Below are 24,242 nucleotides of genomic sequence, written 5' to 3' on the forward strand. Positions count from 1 at the left end.
TAAATGTATTTTTACAAATATTTTTCACATATTTTGTAATAAAAATGCATTTCAACATGCAGTGTGTGTATGTATATATATATATATATATATATAATATTTATTGAAATATGTTTTGCAATATATTGAATATGGCCAAAATTGTAGCATTTCAAATATATGTCAATATATTTGGGAAAAATATTTTTCAAAAATATTTCAAATATATTTTTCTTCCATATGGGAAGTCACCGAATTTGTAGCTTACATAGGGCTTCATGATAGTGCTGATGCTTAGCTCACATAGAGTAGCTACATGTATGACAGTCATGGCTTTCAGATTAAGTAAATTCCGAAAATAAAAGGTGTTTTCCTCATTCCCAACAGCTAAATGGAGAGATGGGGACGTGAAGAAAAGAGAAATACTAGCTGCTGGGGAAGGGGAAATTAAAGTAAACCTTTGCCTTTGCCCAGCATTGATTAACTGCTAAAAAAAACATTTTACAAAGGAACAAGTCCTTTAAAAGAGACAAAAACGTTTCACATCCTACCTATAGAGTATGCAGAAATATACAGAATCTAGTGTTATCTGTATCTAAGCAAGTGGGAACAGTTGTTTGAGAAAACAAAATGTATTTTTAAGGTAGAGGCTGGATTGGCTTCCCTGAAGAGATGGGTGTTCAGGGATCAGTTAAAGACAGACAGAAGAGGAGACAGTCATATAGGTTGGGGTTGGGAGTTCAAGAGGAAGAGGTGACAAGGGAGCTAGAAAGCAGGAGGTCATGGGGCGTGGTCGAGAAGGCGACCTGAGTGGCTGCACTTGTTAAGAGCACTGCTGGACCTATCCTCTATTTCTCTTGCTTTCCTGCATGGACTTACTTACTTTTCCTCCTAATGCCCCGCCACCTGCCAGCTAGGGGAGGAAGCTCTATTTTCCTCTTCTTGAGGAGGCTGACACCCCACTCCTCGGCGGCCACGTGGCCCAGGGCACCAGTCTTTGCCACAACATGGCGGCGCAAACTGAGGCTGTGTAGCGGGCCGATCCCATTCCACCTGACCTGTCTGATGTAATGGCCGTGATCGCCTCTTGCCAAACCATGCTGACTGCCAAAATAAAGGCGGTACAGCTGGATGTGGGGTTGATGCAGCAGGACTTTGATAAGCTCCGTCCTCTGGATCTCTACAGCGGAGCAGCGCTTAGGCCAGGTGGAGGATGTGTTTACTGACCATGCTACTGCCCTTCGTTCTCTACTAACGAAGGTCAAGGCCCTGGCATACAAGAGAGAATCGCAATCAGAGGAACAACATCCGAATCATTGGCCTGGCGGTGGGGGCAGAGGGCACTGCCCCGGCAGTGTTCATAGAAGATCTCCTACGTACCATGTTCGGTTATCTCCTTATTACACCGCGCAGAGGGCGCACCGTGTCCTACCTAAAACCCGGTCTGTCGGGTTCTCCGCCTCGCACCTTTATCCTCCGATTCCTCAATTTCCATGACAGGGATGAAGTTCTTTGTGCAGCTAGGTTACAGGGTGGCCTTACTTACCACAATGGGAGATTACTTCTTTTTCTGGATTATTCGGTGGAAATGCAAAAATTGTGCAAATCCTTTGACCAGGTGAAGGCGGCCATGCGGACCCGTGGCATCCGCTACAGTGTCCTTTATCCTGCTCGTCTACGTGTCCAGGATGGGGAGACAGTTTTTCGCAGCTCTGAGGGAGGCCTCCACCTAACTTGAAACATTATCACCCCATCGCTGATTGTGGGCCCCGTGAGTATTCTATTGATTTCCCTCCTGGTGTCTCTCTATGAGTGGGCCAGTGTTCCCGCTGTTTTGCTAAGGTCTGTACATCTTCAATTACTCTTACACCTGTTGTGCCTATTCCTGTTGGAACTGCATCTTAAGGATGTGCCCCTGATTTTCCAGGATAACTTTGTCATTTTTGCCTTGCACTACATGATTCTGTGTTCAGGAACTGTTTGTCTCACTGTTTATGTTATCTGATGTTATGCCTCACCCTGTGTTCTGCTGCTACATCTCAATCACTGTTATACTGGGATGCTACACAGGAACTGTTCATGGATCTACACCTGTGTCCTCGGTCCTTCCTTGACTGGATTGCGGCAATAAGTTTGTGCTACCTGTGTTCACTCCTCCCTGGTATTGATACAGTCTGGGATTCTTTTCATACTCTTCGGAAAGCTACCAAGTCTAATGACTGTTCCAGCATCTCACGTGTTGTTCCAATAACCACCTTCTCTGAGCAGATCCCTCTGGCTCACGCCTCCCTTTTGTTTGTTTGTTCTGTGGTTGATTGTTGGGGTCTCAGGCATCCCGATGTTGAGCTTGGTGATGTAGGGTGGGGGGTGGGTTGTTCAACCCCTGTTTTCTGGGCAGGGGAGTTTACAATGGGGGTTGTTTTGGGTTTTTGGGCTTTTAATGAGTGCTTCCTTTGCTAACTATTTTTCTGCCATGGTGTATGTGTCCTTGTTATAATTCCTGTGTGTTTTCTGTTTTGTGTTTCTCCTTTACAGTCTGCTATCCAGATCCCGCAACATTCTACTCCTTCCTATTCCTACTCATGGCCATATAAATATCTCAAGTGACGATTGTCTCTTGGAATGTAAGGGGCCTTAACTCTGCCATTAAGAGATCTTTAGTTTTTCGGTTCCTACAGAAGTTTAGCCTCCATGTTTGCATATTACAAGAAACCCACCTATTAGGTTCTAAAATTGTGAGTCTCAGGAGACCTTGGGTGAGTGCACATTATCATGCCACCTACTCTAATTATGCTCATGGGGTGAGCATCCTAATTCATAAATCTCTTCCATTTCAGGCCATTGATGTTCACATTGACCCAGATGGCAGGTTTGTTATTGTGCATGCCCAAATATTTGATAAGGAGATGGTGCTTGTGGGTCTATATCTACTTCCCCCCACCTCTATTCAGGTTTTGAATAATATTATGCACTTGTTGGTAAAATATACAAATAATGTTCTGACTTTGGGAGATTTTAATATGGTTCCTTGCCCGGATCTGGAAGAATATACAGAAAATTGAAGGGGTCCAATCAGAGAGCCGTGGGGGACCGCTACAAAAAAAGGAAGAGTAGTGGAAAAGGTAGTGTTGTAGGTGACAATGAAGGAGCACTTACAGTAGTTAGATAGGAGGAGTAACAGGAAAGAGCAGAGTCGTGGAGGCCAAGGGAGTGGAGTTTTTTTTAGGAGGAACGGATGGTCAGTGGCATCAAAGGGGGCAGGAGAGTCTAATATCAAAAGTACTGAGTAATGGAGATTGGATTTAGCAGTTATTAAGTCCTTACTGAGTTTTAGAAGGGCAGTTTCTGTGGGATGTTGTGGACGGAAAACAAACTGTAAGAAGTTGAGAAAGTTGTTGTCAGTGAGATAGCAGCTGAGATGGTTGTAGATTAGATACTCCAAGATTTTGGCTGCAAACGTGAGCAAAGAGGTGGGTCTTGGGTTGTTCAGACTTCTGGGGTTCAGTGAGAGCTATTTAAGTATGGGGTGACCAGTGCATATTTTACGGGAGAGGGGAAGATGCCAGTAGAGAGGGAGTGGTTGAAGATGTGAGAAAGAGAGGGTAGAATAGAGCAAGAAGGTGACTGAAGTAGTTGTGCTGGAATAGGGCCCAGGGGGCGGGGCTATTGTGGGCTTTAGAAAAAAGTTTAGCAACTTTCCTTGTGGTAATAGTACCAAAAGAGAAAAGTGTTGAATGTGACAATAGACATAGTATGTGTATTGGTGAAGATGACTGGACAGTGGCAGTGTCAGCATGAATTGCATCTATCTTCCTTTTGAAATGACTGGCAATATGCTGGGCAGTGAATGAGCTAGTGGAGGGTGGCAGTAGGGTACAATGTAGAGAGTTAAATGTAGAGTTGATGAGGACTGGGTGAGAGGGTGTCAATAGGAGAGAAAAGAAAGAGGGTATTGAAAAGGATGCAGGGAGTTCAGAGACAGATTTTATCACTAACAGTAATGTTAAAGCCACCAAGAATGACAGCAGTTATTTCACAGGGGAAAAAGTAGGGAACCCAAACAGAGAAGCCATCAAGGTAGCATGCTACCAATCCAGGAGAACAATAAATCACATCAACCCTAACAGAAACTGGGGAAAAAGTGAAGTACAATGAACTTCAAAAGAGTAGAAACATAACAAGGGTGGTATAAGAAGAACTTGAAAGGTTCACTGTGGGGGGATACAAGAATTCCATCACCACCTCCTTTTCATCAGCTGGGTGTGGGTGAGGGAGTCCAGTAGAGGCCACCAGCTGGATAAGCAGAGTCAAATTCCTGATGCCAGGTTTCAGTAACGGCAAGAATCTTAAGGGATTTTGAGAGGAATAGGTAATAGATAGAGGTGAGCTTGTTATAGATGAAGTGGAAACTCCAGAGGGCACATGGGAAGGGGGGATGATTATTGGAAGCAGGGGAATAGAAATTAGAGGGTACCAGGTGTAGGGGTGAAAGTGCTGAAGAGCTGAAACAGAAGTCAAGAGAAGCAGAAGGGTGAGGGCAGTAAGAAGGAAGTGACAATTATATGCATGTACATGCCCCAGTGTTCTGAAGGTTATGTCAGCATTTGAGTTGAGAATTAACAAGAGGTGATGAGTGCAGAAATAGGGAGAGGACAGGTGGGATGGTGACATATATAACCTTCGGATTGGAGAGGATGAGCACAAGAATGAGAGTTTAAGAAGCTTACCAGCCTTTTTTTCCTTGATTTTCACCTGGTGATTCAGGCACTAAAACCCCTACTGCCTTAGGGTGACTACATTAATAACCTTATTGTATCAATGGAGGAGCAACTTAGTTACCCTTGGACAGCAGCACTGTCAACCTGTGGGGAGGGTAATGTTAGATGGAGTAATAGATTTACATAAGTGAATAACAATTTACATCCTAACTGTAGCTAACACTTTTTAAACAGTTACAGCAACATTCCATATAACTTTTGGGATAAGCATTTTAACTACATGAATAAATGCTAGTGGTGCACCAAATGAAAACTCTGGATCAAAACCAAAAATTCAGGATGCACTTAGCCAAAAAACGAAACTGAAATGGACAAATTTTAAATAATATATAATTTTTATATATAATTGTATTATATTTGATTTTTTAATTAATATCATGAAATTTAAAAAATACTTTCAATAAAAGTTATTTTACGTTACTGAATTGTAACACACAAATATTGGACATAAAAATTAGAAGTGAAATATATATAACATTAAAAAACTTAAATAGAGGTGTTTTTGGATTGAAATCAATGGAATGTGATTTGCATTGAAGTCAATGGGAAGAGATTTTGCATTGAAGTCAATGGGATGCGATTCTGCATTGAAGTCAATGGGACGTGATTTTGAATTGAAGTCAGTTGTCATTATCAGCACCTTTTTTTTTCTACTGGCAAAGTGAAAAATAACCCTATTTTCGGCCGATAATTTTTGGTGCATCACGAATAAAAGCTAACCATTGTAAACACCCTAATCAGTGTTAAATAGTTTGTCTCAATCCTCTAAATTCTTGTTTTGCTGGACAGTTTGGTCTGTTGAAGAAAGTTAAAAATTAACAGACTTACTGGCAGGATTAGAAGATAATACAACTAAGTTACTGGGAGGACTCAGAAAAACAAAAACTGCTCTGTCAATGCTTGGGACAGTCTGCATCATACTGTACATACCTTTTTTTTATTTTGCCCATACTTCCACTTTAAGTTAAAGTTTACTTTTAAGTTATCAAAAGGAACACTTGAATTATATACCGTATAGTTTAACTACCTGCCGACCACAGATAGCCGAATGACGGCTGCACTGCGGCCGGCCAGTTCTGAGTGGACGTCATATGACGGCCTCCCAGAACGCGCTCTCCTGCACGCCCCAGGGGGCGCGCACCCGGCGATCTCCGTGAACGCTGTGTCCTACGGACACAGCTGATCACATGATGTGGTAAAAGGCCAATCACAGCGGCCTTTTACCACGTGATCAGCCGTGTCCAATGACACGCTGATCAGAGGGAAATGCAAGTGCCGGTTCTCGGCTGCACTTTCCTCACGCTGTCAGATCGTGAGGAAAGTACTGCCGAGAACCGGCAGTTGTCAGAGCGGGGATCGGCACCGATCATCAGGGCACTGATGATCAGTGCCCTGATGATCGGTGCCCAGCAGTGCCACCCGCAAGTTCCGCCCACCTGTGCCCAGCAGTGCGCCCACTAGCTCCGCCCACCGGTGCCCAGCAGATCACCCACCTGTGTCCAGCAGTGCACCCACCTGTGCCCAGCAGTGCACCCACCTGTGCCACTCTGCAGTGTCACACACCTGTGCCCAGAAGTGCCACCCACCTGTGCCCAGCAGTGCCACCCACCTGTGCCCACCCACCTGTGCCCACCAGTGCCACCCACCTGTGCCCACCCACCAGTGCTGCCCACCAGGGCCACCCACCAGTGCAGCCCAGCAGTGCTGCCAGTCAGTGCCACCAGTCAGTGCCCAGGGGTTGTGCCAGTCAGTGCCGCCAGTCAGTGCCCAGCAGTGATGCCAGTCAGTGCCGTCTATCAGTACCCATCATCAGTGTCACCTATCAGTGCCGCCTATCAGTGCTGCATATTAGTGCCGCCTATCCGTGACACCTCATTAGTGCTGTCTATCAGTGCCGCCTATCCGTGCCACCTCATTAGTACTGCCTATCAGTGCCCTTTAGTGCTGCCTATCAGTGCCCATCAGTGCCGCCTATCAGTGCCCATCAGTGCTGCCTCATCAACGCACATCAGTGAAGGAGAAAAAATACCTGTTTGAAAAATTTTATAATAGAAACAAAGAAACTTTTTTTTTTTTTTTAATTTTTTGCATTTTTTTTATTTAATGCACAAAAAGTAAAGCGCCCAGTGGCGATTAAATACCACCAAAAGAAAGCTGATCAAAATGATCAAAATTTCATATGGGTACAATGTTGCATGACCGCGCAATTGTCAATCAAAGTGCGGCAGCGCTGAAAGCTGAAAATTGGCCTGGTAAATAAGGGGGTATAAGTGCCCGGTAGGCAAGTGGTTAAAGACAGAAAAAGTATGTAACTTTCCACATTTATCTCAGATAATGTGTGACAATTTTTTTTCAATATAAAATAGTATTAATGCCTTCAACTTCAGCTGACTTATTTCTAGTTCTCTGTTTGGAATTCACAATAAGATTAGAGAAGACCGGTTCAAATCATTTTTACAGCCCAGGCTTAGGTGTCCGTTTATGACACAGAGAATATCTGCGATTCAGAGGATCGCAGCTATTCTCTGGTCATTCACAGTTTATGACACTCAGGAGATCAGCGGAGAACATGTTCAGCCCTTCACTGGAGATCTGTGTTCTCCCTCCAGATTCTCCAGCCCAGAGCTGGAGAATCGGAGGAACCGCAAACTAAGCAGCGATAATTTACCTCTGCTTAGTAAACTGATCTTTTACTGTAATCTCGCAATATTATAGTAAAATCAGCCGTTTTCCAGCGTTTGTAGACCGTTCTCCAGCATTTGTAGACCGTTCTCCCTTCGTTCCGAGAACTGCTTCATAAAAGGCATTCACAGGAGAACTGTGTTCTCCGAGAATGCCGGAGAACTGAGCAGCGATCTATTACCGCTGGTTCATAAACGGACACCATTGTGGGTAGTTTCAGCTCAACACACAAAGAAAACTCAGCTTTTACCTAAGAACTGTGTGCTCCTTTTTTCTTTCCTAACATTATAACTGAGATAAGTTGTAACACACATTTACTATATTATATTCCTGGCTAATAATACACCATTAACTGTACATTACAGAATCAACTATTTTATAGGACATACAGTAAAAAACAAGTGACTATTGGAATCAGAATGAAAGGTGTGATTCTGCAAATAGAAAAGAACAATCAGTATAAAGGATATTTATGCTGGATGTTCAACTCTGAAATAACTTTGCTGCTCATACACTGGCCTACAGTTTGTCATAATCATGTGCAATTCACAGTAAACCACAGCAATCATTTTTCACTATTCAAGCTGAAATCTGATTGTTTGTTATGCTGCACATTGAACATCACTGCTGAACCTTGTACTGGCCTCTTGATTCACAGGGAACAGAGAATAGCAGCATGTTGTTACCAATAGCAATTGACTATACAGTAGGTATCATTTTAACTGTAAGTGTGACAGAGGTGTCAATCTACTCCATGATGCTCATTCATAGTCTGATCTTGTTCCAGCAGCTGGTAGCGAGTGTAATGGGGCTGTATGCAGATACTGTACATGTAACTTTTGAAGTAAATATATGTATTTTAGATACAGCTAACAAAAGAACCTAACTCTGTCTTGATATTTGCCTCTTGTTGTCTCTGACAAAACAGAACACAGGGAGGGGTAGTACTACAAGATTGTCAGGTTTTCAAAAAATGCTGACAGAAGGAGAACTAATGCAGGCCATACATGGGTCGAATTCTGAATGAATTTTCCTTATAAAAATCATAACTAAGAATTTTAATTCGAATTTTGCACCATTAGTGGGCCACAGTATCGGCTGATTTTCATGCGACCACCTTATTTGGTGATGGTGCATGTTAGAAATTTTTTGAAAAACAAACAAATTTCTAATCAATGATGGGAGAATTGTGCGAGAAATATAATCAAAATAGAAATGAGCATAAGCTGTGACCTGGAAAGAAAAGAAGATTCCTAGCCAAGAAAAATCTTTTCTGTAACAACATGAGGTGAAATTGAAGGCTTGGTTGGTCGAATTTCGAAATCAATGGTGGCACCATCGGATTACAAAACACAACAAATTTCCGGTGCAGATGTGAATAGTAACCAATCAGATCCCAACTTCAGCTTGTTCAATTAAAGTGTTGCTAAACCCACAACAGTAAAATCAGTCTGTATATGCAGTAAAGCATGCTTGTTATACTCACTGTGCAACCTAAAGGGTTAATCCTCTGCATTGTGTAAAAATGCTGTTTGATCCTGACTTCTCTGATCCTCCACTTCTTCTCCTGCCCCCCCTCTTATCTCCTGATAAGACATAACCTGTGGAGAAACTCTGCGTGTGATCAGCACAGGGCCAATCAGCACTGTCCAGACAGAGGACAGGGGTTCTGCATCCTCCTAGAGCAGAAAGAAAACTCCTCCTACAAGCTTTAACCAGTGCTCGGCTGGACACTGATAGACGTCACAAGATTGCTATATACTGCTGATAAGAAAAGGTATTTAGCAGTTTATATTTACTAACATATTTACACTTCCATGTTGTGTGTACTGTGTGAGACCAGATATAGTGAATGCAGAGTACTGGGTTTAGTAATACTTTAAGCTTTGAAAATAAAACCTGGAAGCTGACTGTTTACTATGCACAGCTGAGCCAGATTTAATAAACCTCCCCCATTGTGTTTTTGAATAGAAAAATAGTGCCACAATTTTCACTGAGCTGTCTGGCAAAGGTTTACAAATGTCAAAATTGGTGCACATTATTATAAATCCTTAACAGTTATGAAAAGTCAAAAACTGTGTTTTTCTACCTCTTATTTAACTCCTTAGAATTCAACTTTATGAATGCACATTTTACTCACTATAGCTCTTTGAGTTAGAGCTGAATCTCCTTAGCTGTCTGCAATATTTCTTTAATATGTGTACACATTTTCGAGACTGATTTCTACCAAGTTAACCTAACAAGACTCCTAACCTGTTGTTACCCTGACTTTTGCCTAGTATTACCCTGTCAATTTTGTTGCTGACCTTTGACCATAGCACTTTCTTTTTGATAATTGTTTTGACCATTTTGACTGCACCACTAGGCTTGACCTCTTTCTTACCTCAGGTCTGGTAATCTGATTTTCTCACTTGCTCTCCTTGTCTTGTTTCTCACCCAGTGTCTCTCATTGATAGGTATCTTTAACTCTGGCTTAAGATTATACATACAATATTGTATATACAATATTTGTTTTTCAAATAAACATTTATTACATGAGAAAGAACTCCCAGAGCTCTATTGGTTATCTAAAAAGATAGCATAGCGTAGAATCTTGCATGCTTCTGACCTCAGTGGACTCAGCTGTCTTGTAAACAAAGATGAATGAATGCTCTGATACTTTCTATAAAACAAATTGCTTCTTTAAAGAGATTCTGTAATTAAAGGCATTTAGAATTGTCTACACATAGAAGCAATTTTCATTGCTCCCTCTTTGCCCAAATACCAGATTATTCTGTTAAAGCTTTAGAACTTCCAGCTAGTGACTGAGCCCACCCCTCCAATCTATCATTCATTCCTTATGGCCAGTGAGCCTATAATAGTGAAGGGCCAATAGTATGGTGTGGCAGAGCAGAAGGAAGAGGGTATTTTCTTACATGACATGACCTGGAAGCTTTGCCCAATCAGAATGGCTGAGTATTTCAGCACCTCTAATTTTTTTGGGAAAGAAGGCTCCATTCACAAAGCGGTATTTTCCTCTTTAAATTTTGCAGTAATATAGCTCATAGCGTTTTTCAAAAATGCAATTCACAAAAAAAGCAAATGGTATTTCATCTAAATATGCAGTATTTATCTCATGAAATTGTGCAAAGTTTTATCTCATGTGATATCCAGTAGTATGGATTAAGTGGAGAAGAATTAGAACCCCTGTCCATTTTTATTGTTAATAAAGAGGTAAAATGGTTTAAACTGTAGAAATATGCCAACTCACTAAGTCAGTGCAGTCCCTGCAGCAGATGTATTAATACAAAAGAAAAAAGGTGACTAGAATACCAGTCAAGGGGAAGCTTCTGTATCAAAAACAATGTTAAGTTAAATAAATACAAAATATCTTTATAAATGTGAAATATTGAATGAAAATAGTCTAAATAAATCACAGACATATATAAACACCCTCCTTTTACAACGCTGTCTTTTTTATTGGTGGAAGAAGGGTATTTATATCTGTGTGGGAATTTTGATACTATTTTCTTTCAATATTTGACATTTAGAAACATACCGGTATTTCGTATTTACTTAAAGGAAACATTTTTTTTTTTAATTTTGGCTAGGGTGGAGAGGTATTAGAACACCTATTAAATTTTGATTGCTTTCTGTCAACATTAGGGAGATTCACCCTCACTATTTGTCCTGTTTACCATTTTCAAGAAGGTAAATCTCCCCAATGGGACAAAAACCTGACAAGACTTCTAACCCTCCATTATTCTATACAAAATGAAAAATAAAGTTTTGTCTTTAGGTACACTTTCACAGCCTTTCTCAAACTTTTTAACACAAAGGAACTATAGGCAACCCCTTTTTTAATTTTGGAGTAAGGGATGGCTATAACCCCTGTTAGTTTTTTTGCCATCTATGTCCCCATTGGAAGATGCTCCATCTATTACTTTTCCGGGGACAATCAGAAAATGTGTGATTTTCTCAGATTTCTCAGAAAAACCTGTCAATGCCTGATGCTGTCACATGGGATAGTTACATTCCCTGTGATAACAATAAAAGTGATAAAAAAAATTAAAAAGTCAGTGTAAAAATTTTAAAAAAGGAAAATAAATAATAATAAAAAAATTAAAGCACTCCCATCCCTTCGTGTTTGTGCGCAAAGGCGAATTTAAGCGTCTCTCCTGTGGTGGCATGTAAACAGCGATTGCACCATGCATGTGAGGTATCACCCCGAACGTCAGATTGAGGGCAGTAATTCTAGCACTAGACCCCCTATGTAAATCTAAAGTGGTAACCTGTAAAGGCTTTTAAAGTGTCGCCTATGGATGTTAAAAATGTACATCATTTGTTGCCATTGCACAGGTGTGCGCAATTTTAAAGCATGTCATGTTTGGTATCTATTTACTCGGTGTAATATCATCTTTTACATTGTAAAAAACAATCGGGCAATATATTATGTTTTTGTGTGTTAGAATTCAGAAAAGTATATTTTTTAAAAATTGCTGTGTAAATACTGTGTGAAATAAAAAATTAAACACTCACCATTTTATTCTCTTGGGCCTCTGATTTAAAAAAAAATATAATGTTTGGGGGTTAAAAGTAATTTTCTACCAAAAAAATATAGATTTTTCATGTAAGTAAAAAGGGCTAGGCCTTCAAGTGGTTAGAAGAGTGGTTAACATGTGGCAGAAGCTTATAACATTGGGCATAAAATGACAGGACAGTTCAAACACCCCTTTTTGGAAAGTAGACACTCCAAGCTATTTGCTGAGAGGCATGGTGAGTATTTTGCAAATCTCATTTGCTGCCCCAAGTTTTTAGAAAATGAAGAAAGAAAACAAAAATGTATTTTGTTTTCTTTTTTTCTTTTTCAAAACCTAGTGACAAAAAAAATATCTGCAAACTACTCACTGTGACTCTTATCAAATTCCTTGGGGTGTCAATGTTCCAAAAAGGGGTCATTTGGAGGGTATCATATCTGTACTTCAAAAGATAACAGCATTTACTCTGCCAATGAGGAGGTGTAACAGCAGGGATTACATCATATTCTCTCCTCTCCCTCTGCAGTAAAAAGGAAATTACAATTCCCATCAAACACAGGGAATTGTAGTGAATGTGGGCGGGTGCATTGGGACTGTACATGTTGAATGTGTCTGAGAGTCTTGGTCCACCCACTACTGCAAGTGGGGCTGAAATACATCACTGCTTCCTGGAGAAAGAACTACAGAAGGGATGTGCCAAGACAAGTGGCTGGGGGAATAGGAGGCATAGCAGCCACTGGTCTTACAAACAGGAAACCAAACAGAATTCACGGTTTAATTTGAAAATGAATAGGCTATTTCAGAGCGACTACTGAGTGAACCAAACGATGGATGACATATTCAGTGATGGTGGAAATCAGCAACAAGCACTTGTCAAGAAGTTCCTGCCCAGAGTTCTGCTTTTACAATATTATTATTAATAACAATAATAATAATAATAATAATAATAAAAAAAAGAAATAAATGAGTTACAAAATCACTAACATTTATTGTAATATTGTATATCTTTATTTCTATTAATTTACTGACTACGTCCACCTAAGCATTCTTACTATTGGTTTATTCTACAAAATAATGTGAAACTGTATTAATTGTACAATCTTTTCTAATAATTGCAACAGCAGATAGTGCTTCTTTTGGGAACATAAAAAGGAACTAATAACTAAAATGCTTCTTAGAGACATCATAATAACTATTTATTTACTGATTCGCTTTCATTGACAGTCACCGTGGTCAGTAGATGGGAAATGGCAGCAGGAAAGGGGAGCCAACCTAATATAAATGCTGCATGTAAGAACAGGCAACTATAAAATGTATGGCATCATGTATACTCTGGAAAGTAATTATAACATCCTTTTCACTAAAATACTGTTGATTTATAAAGAACCTACATTTGTTATTAGCTAGTTAATAAGTACTTTGTAAAACGCCTCATGGTCACACAAGCACAGTTTCCTCATGCTTGAGCAAATGAGGTATGAGAGTCACCACGACAACCAGGCTTTGTTTACAGAGAAGGCTTTTGGTCTCTGGATAACACAGCAATGATGTCAGTTGCCTGATTATATGTTAAACTGTCAGAAAAAGCTACAATATAAAAAAATACATAAATAACAACAAAATAATAATAAAAACCCATAAAAGCAGAATGTTGTCAATGCTGGAGAGTCTCCAAAGCCAAAAAGATGTTTTTAATTTGTCAGAAACTAATATGGAAAACAATTAACAGAGTTTTAAACAATCAAAAAGTGCATTTGCTTTGTTTGAGCTCATTTTACATTCACATTGTTCAACTTTTATATTTATCTGCTTTTTGTCACAGTATACTCTAATCAAAAATCGAGAATTACCACCCCAACAAGAACAATCCACTGAGAATAATCAGAGCACTAATGCCTCAGCTAACTACTAAACCTCAATTGAATCTATGTTTTCTTTTTATAATTACTTCCTATGTTTATATGTATTTTACTCCATGTTTATGACACCATTCTTGTTGCTAAAACAATAATAATTGAGAAACATCTAATGAATTAAAGTTAACCACTTGACCTCCAGGAGATTTACCCCCCTTCATGACCAGGTCATTTTTTGCTACACGGCACTGCGTTACTTTAAATGACAACTGCGCAGTCATGCAGTGCTTTACAAAAATAAAATTTGTGTCATTTTTTCCCACAAATAGAGCTTTCTTTTGGTGGTATTATATCACCACTGCTTTTTTTTTTTTTTTTTTTGCGCAATAAACAAAAAATAACTGACAATTTTGAAAACATTTTTTATTACATTCTGCTATAAAACGTGTCCACTAAAAAATGTTTCAAAAAATAAAATTTCTTCATAAATTTAGGCCAATATGTATTCTGCTACAAACTATGGGTTATATACTGCAATGCCAGCAATCAACGACCTGTAGCGGCACTGCAATATTGCGGCAGAAAATCTGACACTTTGTGGAAATCAGTGACACTAATACAGTGATCAATATTAAAATATGAACTGTCACTGTACTAATGACACTGGCTGGGGAGGGGTTAAACATCTAGGGTGATCAAAGGTCTAATCAGTGTGTTTGTGTGTATGTTTACTTTTAGGTGCTTTTACTAGGGGATGTGCTGGATTTTATTCCCTGCTTTGCAGGGAAACAAAATCCAGCACATCTCCGCTGACAGGACAGAGCTCTGCATTGCTTACATAGTTTCCAGTGTGTCTCCTCACTGATCGGCAGGTGCTGGCAGTCATCCATTGACCGGCACTTGCTCATCGACTTCTAATGTGACAAATCACTGACAAATCACTTCTCTGATCCTTGATTATGTGTTATAATAAAAGAGTCAGAAATTGAAAGACACAATTTTATTTATAAACTATTCCCAGTGTAATAAGTGCACAGACTGTAGCCCATTTTAAACACATTGAAGTGTACAGAGTACAGCAGTCAGAAGTATATAACTGTGTCCATTACAATATGAATGTCAAGTACAAAAACACATTCTATATTTGGTGTCAGTGGGCTTAAATATATACCAGTTGCCAACATTTGAGAAGTATTAGGAGGGATGCCTTGATGGGATTGAGAAGAAAAATGCAGTGTTCTACATGGGCCACTTGTCTTGAAGGGATCGAGAAGTAAAATGAGGCATACAAAGCACACTGCTTGCTGGGAAATTGTGTGCATGGTCCAAAGTGTAAGAACTTATGGGCATGATAAAGAAGTAGGTGTTACTTCATGGTCTGTGGCTTGTATTATGACACCTTTTCCTTTTGCTTTGCTATGGTTTAAACAAAGAACTGGGGGCAGGGGGTGGACTGTGGCCCCTAGGAGCAGAAAATGCCCCATCATCAGTGTGAGTAAACAATGCTCCAACTTTGGTTTTAGTGGGCGTAATAGTTCCCTATCATTGGTTTTAGTGGGAGTAATACTGCCCCATTGTTGGTATCAGTGGAAGGAATAGTGTCCTATTAAAGATATCAGTGGGAAAAAATCATATCAGTAGGAGGAAAAGCATCCCATCATTGCTGTCTGTGGGAGGAATAGTGTCCTATCATTGTCAGTTGTGGATGGAATACTGCCCAAAGGGCTAGATAAAGGCCAGCCCCAGGGTCACAGTTTAGAGACCACTGGCTTAGACCAACCTTTCTCAACTCTATTACCCCAAAGGAACCCTTGAAATAAGTTTCAGGTCTCAAGAAACCCCTGCTAAAAATAATAATTGGGGGTCAGTTGGAAGAAGGCTCTTTACAGAGGTGGTCAGAATGCCACCTTAACTGACAGCTTAAAAGATTTTTGGTGTCATGCCTTTGGCTTTGCCAAATGACGCTGCACCCAGACCCATGCACCAATAAGTATGAAGTCAGTCAGCTGTAGCTCAAAGAACCCCTAGCAACCTGTGGAGGAACCCTAGGGCTCCATGGAACTCTGGTTGAGAATGGCTGTTTTAGACAAAAAAAAAAAGAAGGACCTAGGGTACACTAAAGAGATTGTGGGAGTAAAAATTAGCCCCACTGGTGTCAGTGCCAGTAATGGTAATCCCGTATCATGACTTAGGGCCAGCACTAACCCCCAGTTTCAAGGCCCACAATGATAACCTCCACTATGTCAGGACCAGAAATTACTCCATACAAGTGTAGGGTCAAGCAATAAACTCTAGCACAATAACAACCCCTCTGTGAGTGCAAGCAGTAACCCCCACCACAACAATAAACCCAAGTATAACAATAACCCCAGCACGATAATAGTAAGACAATGGAGAGAGAGAAAGCAGATCTGGGAGAGGAAGTGTGGGACAGGGGAGGGACAGAACGGGGGGGGGGGGGGCAGAGGGAGGAAGAGAGAGAGAGAGATCAAGTGTAGTGGGGGGCGAGAGATGGGGGAAAGAGAGTGGGGTCTTAGAAAGGACAGAGAAAAGGGGCAAAGAGAGAGAAAGAGAGCTGAAAGATGTTGAGAGAGCCAATACAGAGAGAAGAGAAAGTGGAGGGGAGAAAGAGCAGAGAGAAGGGAGAGAGAGATATAGAGAGGAGAAGAGATAGAGAGGAGAGAGCAAGGGGAAGGCAAGAGGGGGAAAGAGCAAGAGGGGAAAGAGTGAGAGGAAAGAGAGAATCGGAGAGTTTGAGGAAGGGGGGTGGAATCTCCCACAAGAAGACAAGTTGGGACTGGGATCAGGAATTTGAAGATGAGTCCACATACAACCTCTGATGCAATGACTTCTGAGGTAGAGACCAGTGAGGCAAGGATCATGACACAAAACATTTTGCACACAAGTGAAGAGTGCACAGTTTCTGAGAGAAGCCTCTCAACCTTGACTTCATGCAACAAAGGAAATACAGACAGCAGAGGTCTTCTTGCTTGTGTCCAGTTCTCATCCTCCTGTGTCATTAGGATTACAAGACTTCCAGACTCCATCCAAGGTTTAAACAAAAATGTTTGTTGTTTTGCTTGTTTTTGTTTTCTTAGGAAGTTGTTTTAAAAAGGAATAAACAGAACCCTAGCCAGATATCACACTGACACACTAACCTTGCCTTTTCTTATCAATCAGAAAGGTCATGAAGTCTATCGCTCATTGAACTGATCTATTCTCAAAAGGTTTGTCTTTTTACTAGAAAAATGTAGTGGTATAACTATGGATAAAAATGAACATGCAGACCCTTGCTATGCTAAAGTGTATGTTAACCCAACATTTCATATTCCTGATATGTTTGTTGTACCATGTACCTGAGGATCCTGCCAGTTCCACTGCTTTCCTATTTCAAACTGACCACGCTAGGCATAAGAGCACATTCTGCCCAGCTTGGTCAGTTTTCTGTCAAAATGGGGAAAGGACGTGTGGTGCAAGTGTGCCCCCCCCCCCCCATAATATAAACCACAAGATAACAGCAAAATACAAGATAACAGCAAAATACAAGATAACAGCAAGTAGTGATGATGTCACAGGTACTTATATTCTCTATTTTTGTCTAAATTTTAAATGATATTGAAGAAAAATGGATCAGAGGTATAATTAGTGGAACAATATGAAAGACGGAAGTTTGTAGATGGAGACTTGGAACACGTCTTTAAACATATTTCAATACGCATAGTTAAAGAGTAATTCTATGTCAGCATAGAGACAGTTCAAATTTTAGCTGCCAAACAGGGGACGATAATTTTCCAGTGACCAGGTGACCTCCTTCCCCTCTGTTACCACAGGAATAGAACTACAGAGAATACAAAATAATTACATAAATATATAGCCATGCCCTAAAGTCAACAAAAAAATGTCCTACACCTCTTCAAGACAGACCAAAAAGACAAAAACAGAAAAGAAAACGCAAGACGTGCTAGTAAATCTTTTCCTATGAATATAAACCTTCCAATAAAACCATTGCACTCAAATTTCACATGTGGACACACACGCACATGTAGAAAGTGTATACAGTAATCCGGTAAAGATGAGCAGTCCTCTATGACCTGAAAAGAGATCCCATACACCAGTGGATGAATATCTGCAGCATTCCCATAACTGTCAGCAGACGCTGAAGGTGAAGCGAGAAAACAAACACCGAGCACCTACAGCTGTGCCTCCCAGTCATTCTAATAAACAAACTCTAGCTTCCTGGCTGTCAGTCTGACCCAGTAGTTTCAGTGCTGAACCAGGACATGAAAAGGAATGTTGACTTAATTATTCATGGTTGTTTTGTCATTGATTCAGAAAAATGTAAACCAGAGACAGTCAGGTAACTAGCGTTATAGGGAGGTCAAAAATAGCCATACCTGTATTATTAGGAAGAGTAAGCTTCAAGGCCTCTTCTTTGTGAATAATCAGTCTGCACAGATCTAAATTAAACTCATTAAATAATCATAACTCTTAATCTGGGCCTTACCTACGGAATTGGTAAAAAAGTACAAAGCAAAATTTATTGTAGTTGGTGTCCATGGCTAGGTATATTATATTTCGTCTCCATTCCGGGCTACTTGATTTATGCCCACAGATCTTCCCCAACAGCCCCAAATTCCACCCCACCCCTCCTTAATTGGGGCAGCATGTGACAGGGTGACAACACAGCATTTAAAAATATATAAATTGAATTTTGAAATTACCTTAACAGAACAAAAAGCTTACGTGGGATTCTAGTGATTTAGTTTACTTATAAATCACCCATTCATTACTAATGATAAGATTGGGGCTATACAGTATCCAATCCTTTTTCATCAAAACATATTTGGATGCATGCTCTACAGGCACATGAATTTTAATGGAATCCCAGTCTTAGTATGTAGGGTTCAATATTGAGTTGGACCACTCTTTGCAGCTATAACAGCTTCAACTGTTCTGGGAAGGCTCTCCACAAGGTTTAGGAGTGTGTCTATGGGAATATTTGACCATTCTTCCAGAAGCGCATTTGTGAGGTCAGGCACTGATGCCGGACAAGAAGGCCTGGATCGCAGTCTTTGCTGTAATCCATCCCAAAAGTGTTCTATCAGGTTGAGGTCAGGACTCTGTGCAGGCCAGTCAAGTTCCAGCACCCCAAACTCGCTCATCCATGTCTTTATGGACCTTGCTTTGTGTACTGGTGTGCAGTCTTGTTGGAACAGGGAGGGGCCATCCCCAAACTGTTCCCACAAAGTTGGGAGCATGAAATTGTCCAAAATGTCTTGGTATGCTGACGCCCTATGAGTTCTCTTCTGTGGAACTAAGGGACAAGCCTAACCCCTGAAAAACAACATAATCCCCCCTCCACCAAACTTTACGCTTGGCACAATGCAGTCAGGCAAGTACTGTTCTCCTGGCAACCGCCAAACTCAGACATGTCCATTGGATTGCCAGACAGAGACAGATTTGTCACTCCAGAGAACACATCTCCACTGCTCTATAGTCCAATGCCGATGTGCTTTACACCACTGCATCTGACACTCTGCATTGCACTTGGTGATTTAAGGCTTGGATGAAGCTTTTTGGCCATTAGAAACCCATTCCATGAAGCTCTCTACGCACTGTTGTGCTAATCTGAAGGCCACATGACGTTTGGAGGTCTTTAGCTATTGACTCTGTAGACTGCTGGCAACTTCTGCATACTGTGTGCTTCAGCATGTGCTGACCCCGCTCTGTCATTTTACGTGGCCTGCCACTTCATGGCTGAGCTGCTGTTGTTCCCAGTTGCTTCCATTTTGTTATAATACCATTAAAAGTTGACCGTTGGAATATTTAACAGCAAAGAAATTTCCCGGATGGACTTATTGCACAGGAGGCAACCTATCATGGTACCACGCTTGAATTCACTGAGCTCCTGAGAGCGACCCATTCTTTCCCAAATGTTTGTAGAAGCAGTCTACATGCCTAGGTGCTGTATTTTATACACCTGTGGCCATGGAGGTGATTGGAACACCTGAATCTAATGATTTGGAGGGGTGGCAATATAGTGTGTGTATATATATATATATATATATATATATATATATATATATATAGTAATTTCAACAAATATTAGCAGCAGCATGAAATACCATCTTGCTTAATGGAATGACTGAGCTCACTACCATTGCAGTGTTATGCAAATAATACTCGTTGCTGTCATACTACTGTTTGTATATAAATCACCCGAACCCGCTGTACACTCTACTATTCCTTGTATATAAATAGCCTGAAGTTTCGCAAGGACTGCACATTTCCCATATACTACAGATAGGCAGCCTGTCTTAATTTCAAAGGCATTTTACTTTTCTAGCCTTTCTGCTCTATTAAAAAGAAAACAAATCTGGACTACATCTAAATGACTGTCTGGCTCTTGTAAGCATATTCATTAACACAGGTCATAGAGCAATGAGGATGTGCAGAGAGCAGCCACCCATAGAAATCAGATATCATGCTTTAACTGATCTGACTCCAGAAAAGTGAACTATGATAGGCTGCTATGGATTTTTTGCACATTGTGCATTCTCACTGTTCTTAGCCCCTTTTCTCTGAACAACCCCAGTAAGAATTAAGCAAACGTTTAAAGACTATTTTTAATGAAAAATGACACAACTAAAGTATTTTCCATGGTAAAATGATGTGTAAATAAAGAAGGAACCATGTCTCTGCTTAGATGTTCTGCTGTAAAGATATTATAGGCAGCAAAAAGAGGGATCTAATAACTACCTGGTGTGTTATTGCTAAAAAAAAACCCTTGAACTTATTTGACAGAATATATGCAGCATGGAAGCTGTTACTGGCATGTTCATAGGGGATTTCTGTAGTTATGCAATGATTTATTAAGCTGAAACCAATGAGTATCAAATGATATTAATGAGAACATAATTGTTACTCTGAATATATAGTATATGTTATGCTGCCATATAGAATGTATCATTTATTCAATAAATGCCTAAAGGCATGGCATGCAAGTGTTCTTAGAGAACCTTTTCAAGAAGATATGATTATCAGATTGTGGCACTGACAGTTCAGAGCCCTCAGGTTTGCCCTATTAGTGAAAGCTAGCTGACAAGTAACTGAAGCACACATATCAAGTAGTTACAGAAGTGCTTAGCTTGTAAACTGGTAGACCGGTGAACATAAGGACAGGCTATGCTGGAGTCGTACACACCTAGTGCATTATCCAAGGTTTATTGTAGGAGTGAAAGAATAATAAAAACATACTCACAGACGAAGCATGTATCTAAAAAGCATAGAAAAATGACAATGGCCACAACGGCAGGCAAGGTGTTCTCACTGTCAGTGCGGTCAAATGGCTCACGCGTTTCGGGGACGAATCCCTTTCCTCAGAGCTGATGACCAGCCTCTGATGCAGATGTATGATGAATGGAAAGTAGGAGCCTTGCTGTTGATGCCTGAGTGGGATGGTGTGGGAGTGTGCTTTATGCCTGTGGGGAAATGGCTGCTGGAATGCAAACCACAAGCTAACCACAAGGTGTGTACGACTGACAGTGAGAACACCTTGCCTGCCGTTGTGGCCATTGTCATTTTTCTATGCTTTTTAGATACATGCTTCGTCTGTGAGTATGTTTTTATTATTTTTTCACTCCTACAATAAACCTTGGATAATGCACTAGGTGTGTGCGCCACCTGTTTTCTCTCTATCCAGTGGCTGATTTCCCCGTCTGAGGAGGGCTGCACCCCTGAAGCATTTCCTTTGGTTGTCGCTGTCCTGGTACCCTTGGCTTCCCTTTTGGCAGTGCATATCCTGAGGCGCTGGAGAGTACATACGATATCCGGTTATGCTGGAGTCGTGACTAGATAACAAGGCAGATTCCAAGCACAAAGTTTGCAAGGGCTATCAGGAACCTTCTGATGAGGCACTAAGCAAAATTACTATTTGCTACATGGTGACATCACAGGGATTGGGACCATGTACTGTAGTTCCCTAATTACAATGTAGAATAGCACCTGGCCTAGATATGTCTAAGGACATTGCACCCTGCTGAAAGAAAAATGCTGGAATGAGAACCGGCTTCTTAGACAGAGGACATGTAGCTTCCACTGGAGATTATTGGGACCACTGGTTCCTTATAGTTCTGTTGTTCTCATGTGACAATCAAAAGGTGCAGAGATGCTCATTATCAATGCATTAATGATTAAAACAGGTGATCGGGTACAGTACTGAGCTAACTTCCATTTAGAGGTGACTATATCACTGCCAAATGCCAGTGGCTAATGTAAAGCAGTAAAAAGTAGTAAGTATAAGGGTGGTTGTTGAATCTTACATCGAACACGTTATGAATGTAAACAAGGAATATAATGTCATTTATATTAAAAATTACTAAATAACAAAATTGCTAGCTGTAGTAAAAATGTTTATACCATAATCTGACTCAGCTTTACCCAAAATGAGTGGCTAGAATTATGAAAGTGATATGCCCCTTTTACCCTTTTAGGGTTTCTTTTGTCTTATTGTTCCCAAATATGTTCATGTGTGTGTGTGTGAGTGCTTTATATCCTTTTATTAAAAGTAAAAAAAAAAAAAACTTTTTAGATAGAAATACATATAAACAAATATAAATTGAATACATCATGTATTACTGAACTGTGCCAAGGTAGCATTGTACATTTTAAAGTACTCAATAAATTTAAATACTAAAACAAAAATGTTATAATACATTTACAGTTGCTTTCATGTTCTATTTATTTCATTTGTACTAACCTTTTAAATAGCTTGCAGAAAATGGTGGACCATATTCTAGCTGCTTTGGCTTGGATAATGAGGATGGCTGTAAATTTGGTGCCTGTGGAACTTGGAAAATAGGCTTCCCATTAGTTATGACTTGCCGCCTTGGGCTTAAAGCAGGTAAGTGAATAGTGCTTTCACTACTTTGAGGTGCTACTCCACCTCCAAGATGCATTTTTATGTATAGGTTCCCATTAGCTGGACTGGGGGTTGCACTGTTAGAAGATGGACATGGAGTCCCTGTGTGTACTCTAATGGGTGGTATCTGCTGTCCACTGATTATTCCAGGTCCCTGAGGAGTGCCAGTTGCCCTGTGGTTCATATTGCAAGTTCTTCCATTCATTTTGCGGCAGTTTTACTACTCTTCTAACATGTGGGTACAAAAGGGCAATATCCCAGTTGTTAAAGTGTTCCCATTCGGCTGTCTTGAGTGAAACACATCTGTCAAAGGGTAAAAAAAAAAACAAATCAATGTTGATTAAGTGGAGTGACAATGTTTACAGTCTAAAGAACTTAGAGCATTTCTGTAAAAAGAGAACACTGAAACACTGACAGAGGATGCAGTTTGAATATATTAAGAATATTAAAGTGCATAAATACCCTTTCAAAATGGAAGCATTTTCATTAAAAGAGGAATGCAAGAATTCTGGAAAAACATGCCAGGCATAGCTTTACATTGCATGCCAAGTGCACTTTCCTCTACATAACACATTCTCTAGTAATCAATATACTTCATCTCCTATTGTCTTGCTGTCCCAATGTGTCCTCATTAATTTAACACAGAACAGTAGATATTGAAAGATCTGCTAGTGTTTATAATACCTTATATACCCTAAGCTATGAATTAGAAAAAAAAAAATAAGATTTTACCTTAAAAACATGCAAATACATTAACAAGAAAAACAATATAATGAAACAGTTAAATGTTTAAAAATCCAAACAGTACAGATACCAATCAGCAAAAAAATAAATAACATAGGAGAATATGCAGATACTGTATATACAGTGGATATAAAAAGTCTACACACCCCTGTTAAAATGTCAGGTTTCTGTGATGTAAAAAAATGAGATAAATAATTTCAGAACTTTTTCCACCTTTAATGTGACCTATAAAGTGTACAACTCTGTTGAACAACAAACTGAAATCTTTTAGGGGGGAGGGGAGTAAAAATAAAAAACTAAAATAATATGGTTGTGTAAGTGTGCACACTCTTAACCTCCCTAGCGGTCTGATTATGTCAGTATTCTGTGCTCAAAGCGGTACATTTTTTGCATGGAAATATGTATTTTGTTTATTGTAGGTCTGTAATTTTTAGGAATAACTCACTGAAATCTGTCTGAACAAGAGTCTAGTAAACATCCCGGGTATGTTACAATTTGAAACACGAAATCATAAATTATAATTTAATAATCATAACAAATAATAATAATAAATTTAATTCAATAATATAATCAAACCAAAAACACTGAAATTTGAAATATAGCGCCAAGTTCGCACATCACTGAGCAAAGTCGCAAAATCGTTTTCAGTGTCTGATGACGAATTTCCCCACGAATCATTATCACTCAATTCTGCAAGTGGTTCTAATTTACTATCGCTGTTCTCTAGCTGGTCTAAAACCGATTTTGACCTAAAGGGATGCTTTTT

The 24,242-nt window shown here is 39.9% G+C and overlaps 1 protein-coding gene across 1 annotated transcript in view; it reads right to left on the reverse strand.

The window, feature by feature from the left end:
- Positions 1-23,026, reverse strand: part of GLIS3 (GLIS family zinc finger 3) — a 469,802-nt gene extending 446,776 nt beyond the window's left edge. The window contains exon 1 of the mRNA XM_089656697.1: positions 22,571-23,026. Within this exon, the coding sequence (XP_089512823.1) occupies positions 22,571-22,937 (367 nt within the window). The 5' untranslated portion in view covers positions 22,938-23,026. The remainder of the gene's footprint in view (positions 1-22,570) is intronic.
- Between the last annotated feature and the right edge of the window lie 1,216 nt (positions 23,027-24,242).

Source organism: Staurois parvus, unplaced genomic scaffold (assembly GCF_062004578.1).
Source record: "Staurois parvus isolate SC_StPar_1 unplaced genomic scaffold, SC_StPar_1.0 ptg000929l, whole genome shotgun sequence".
Taxonomy (NCBI): Eukaryota; Metazoa; Chordata; class Amphibia; order Anura; family Ranidae; genus Staurois; species Staurois parvus.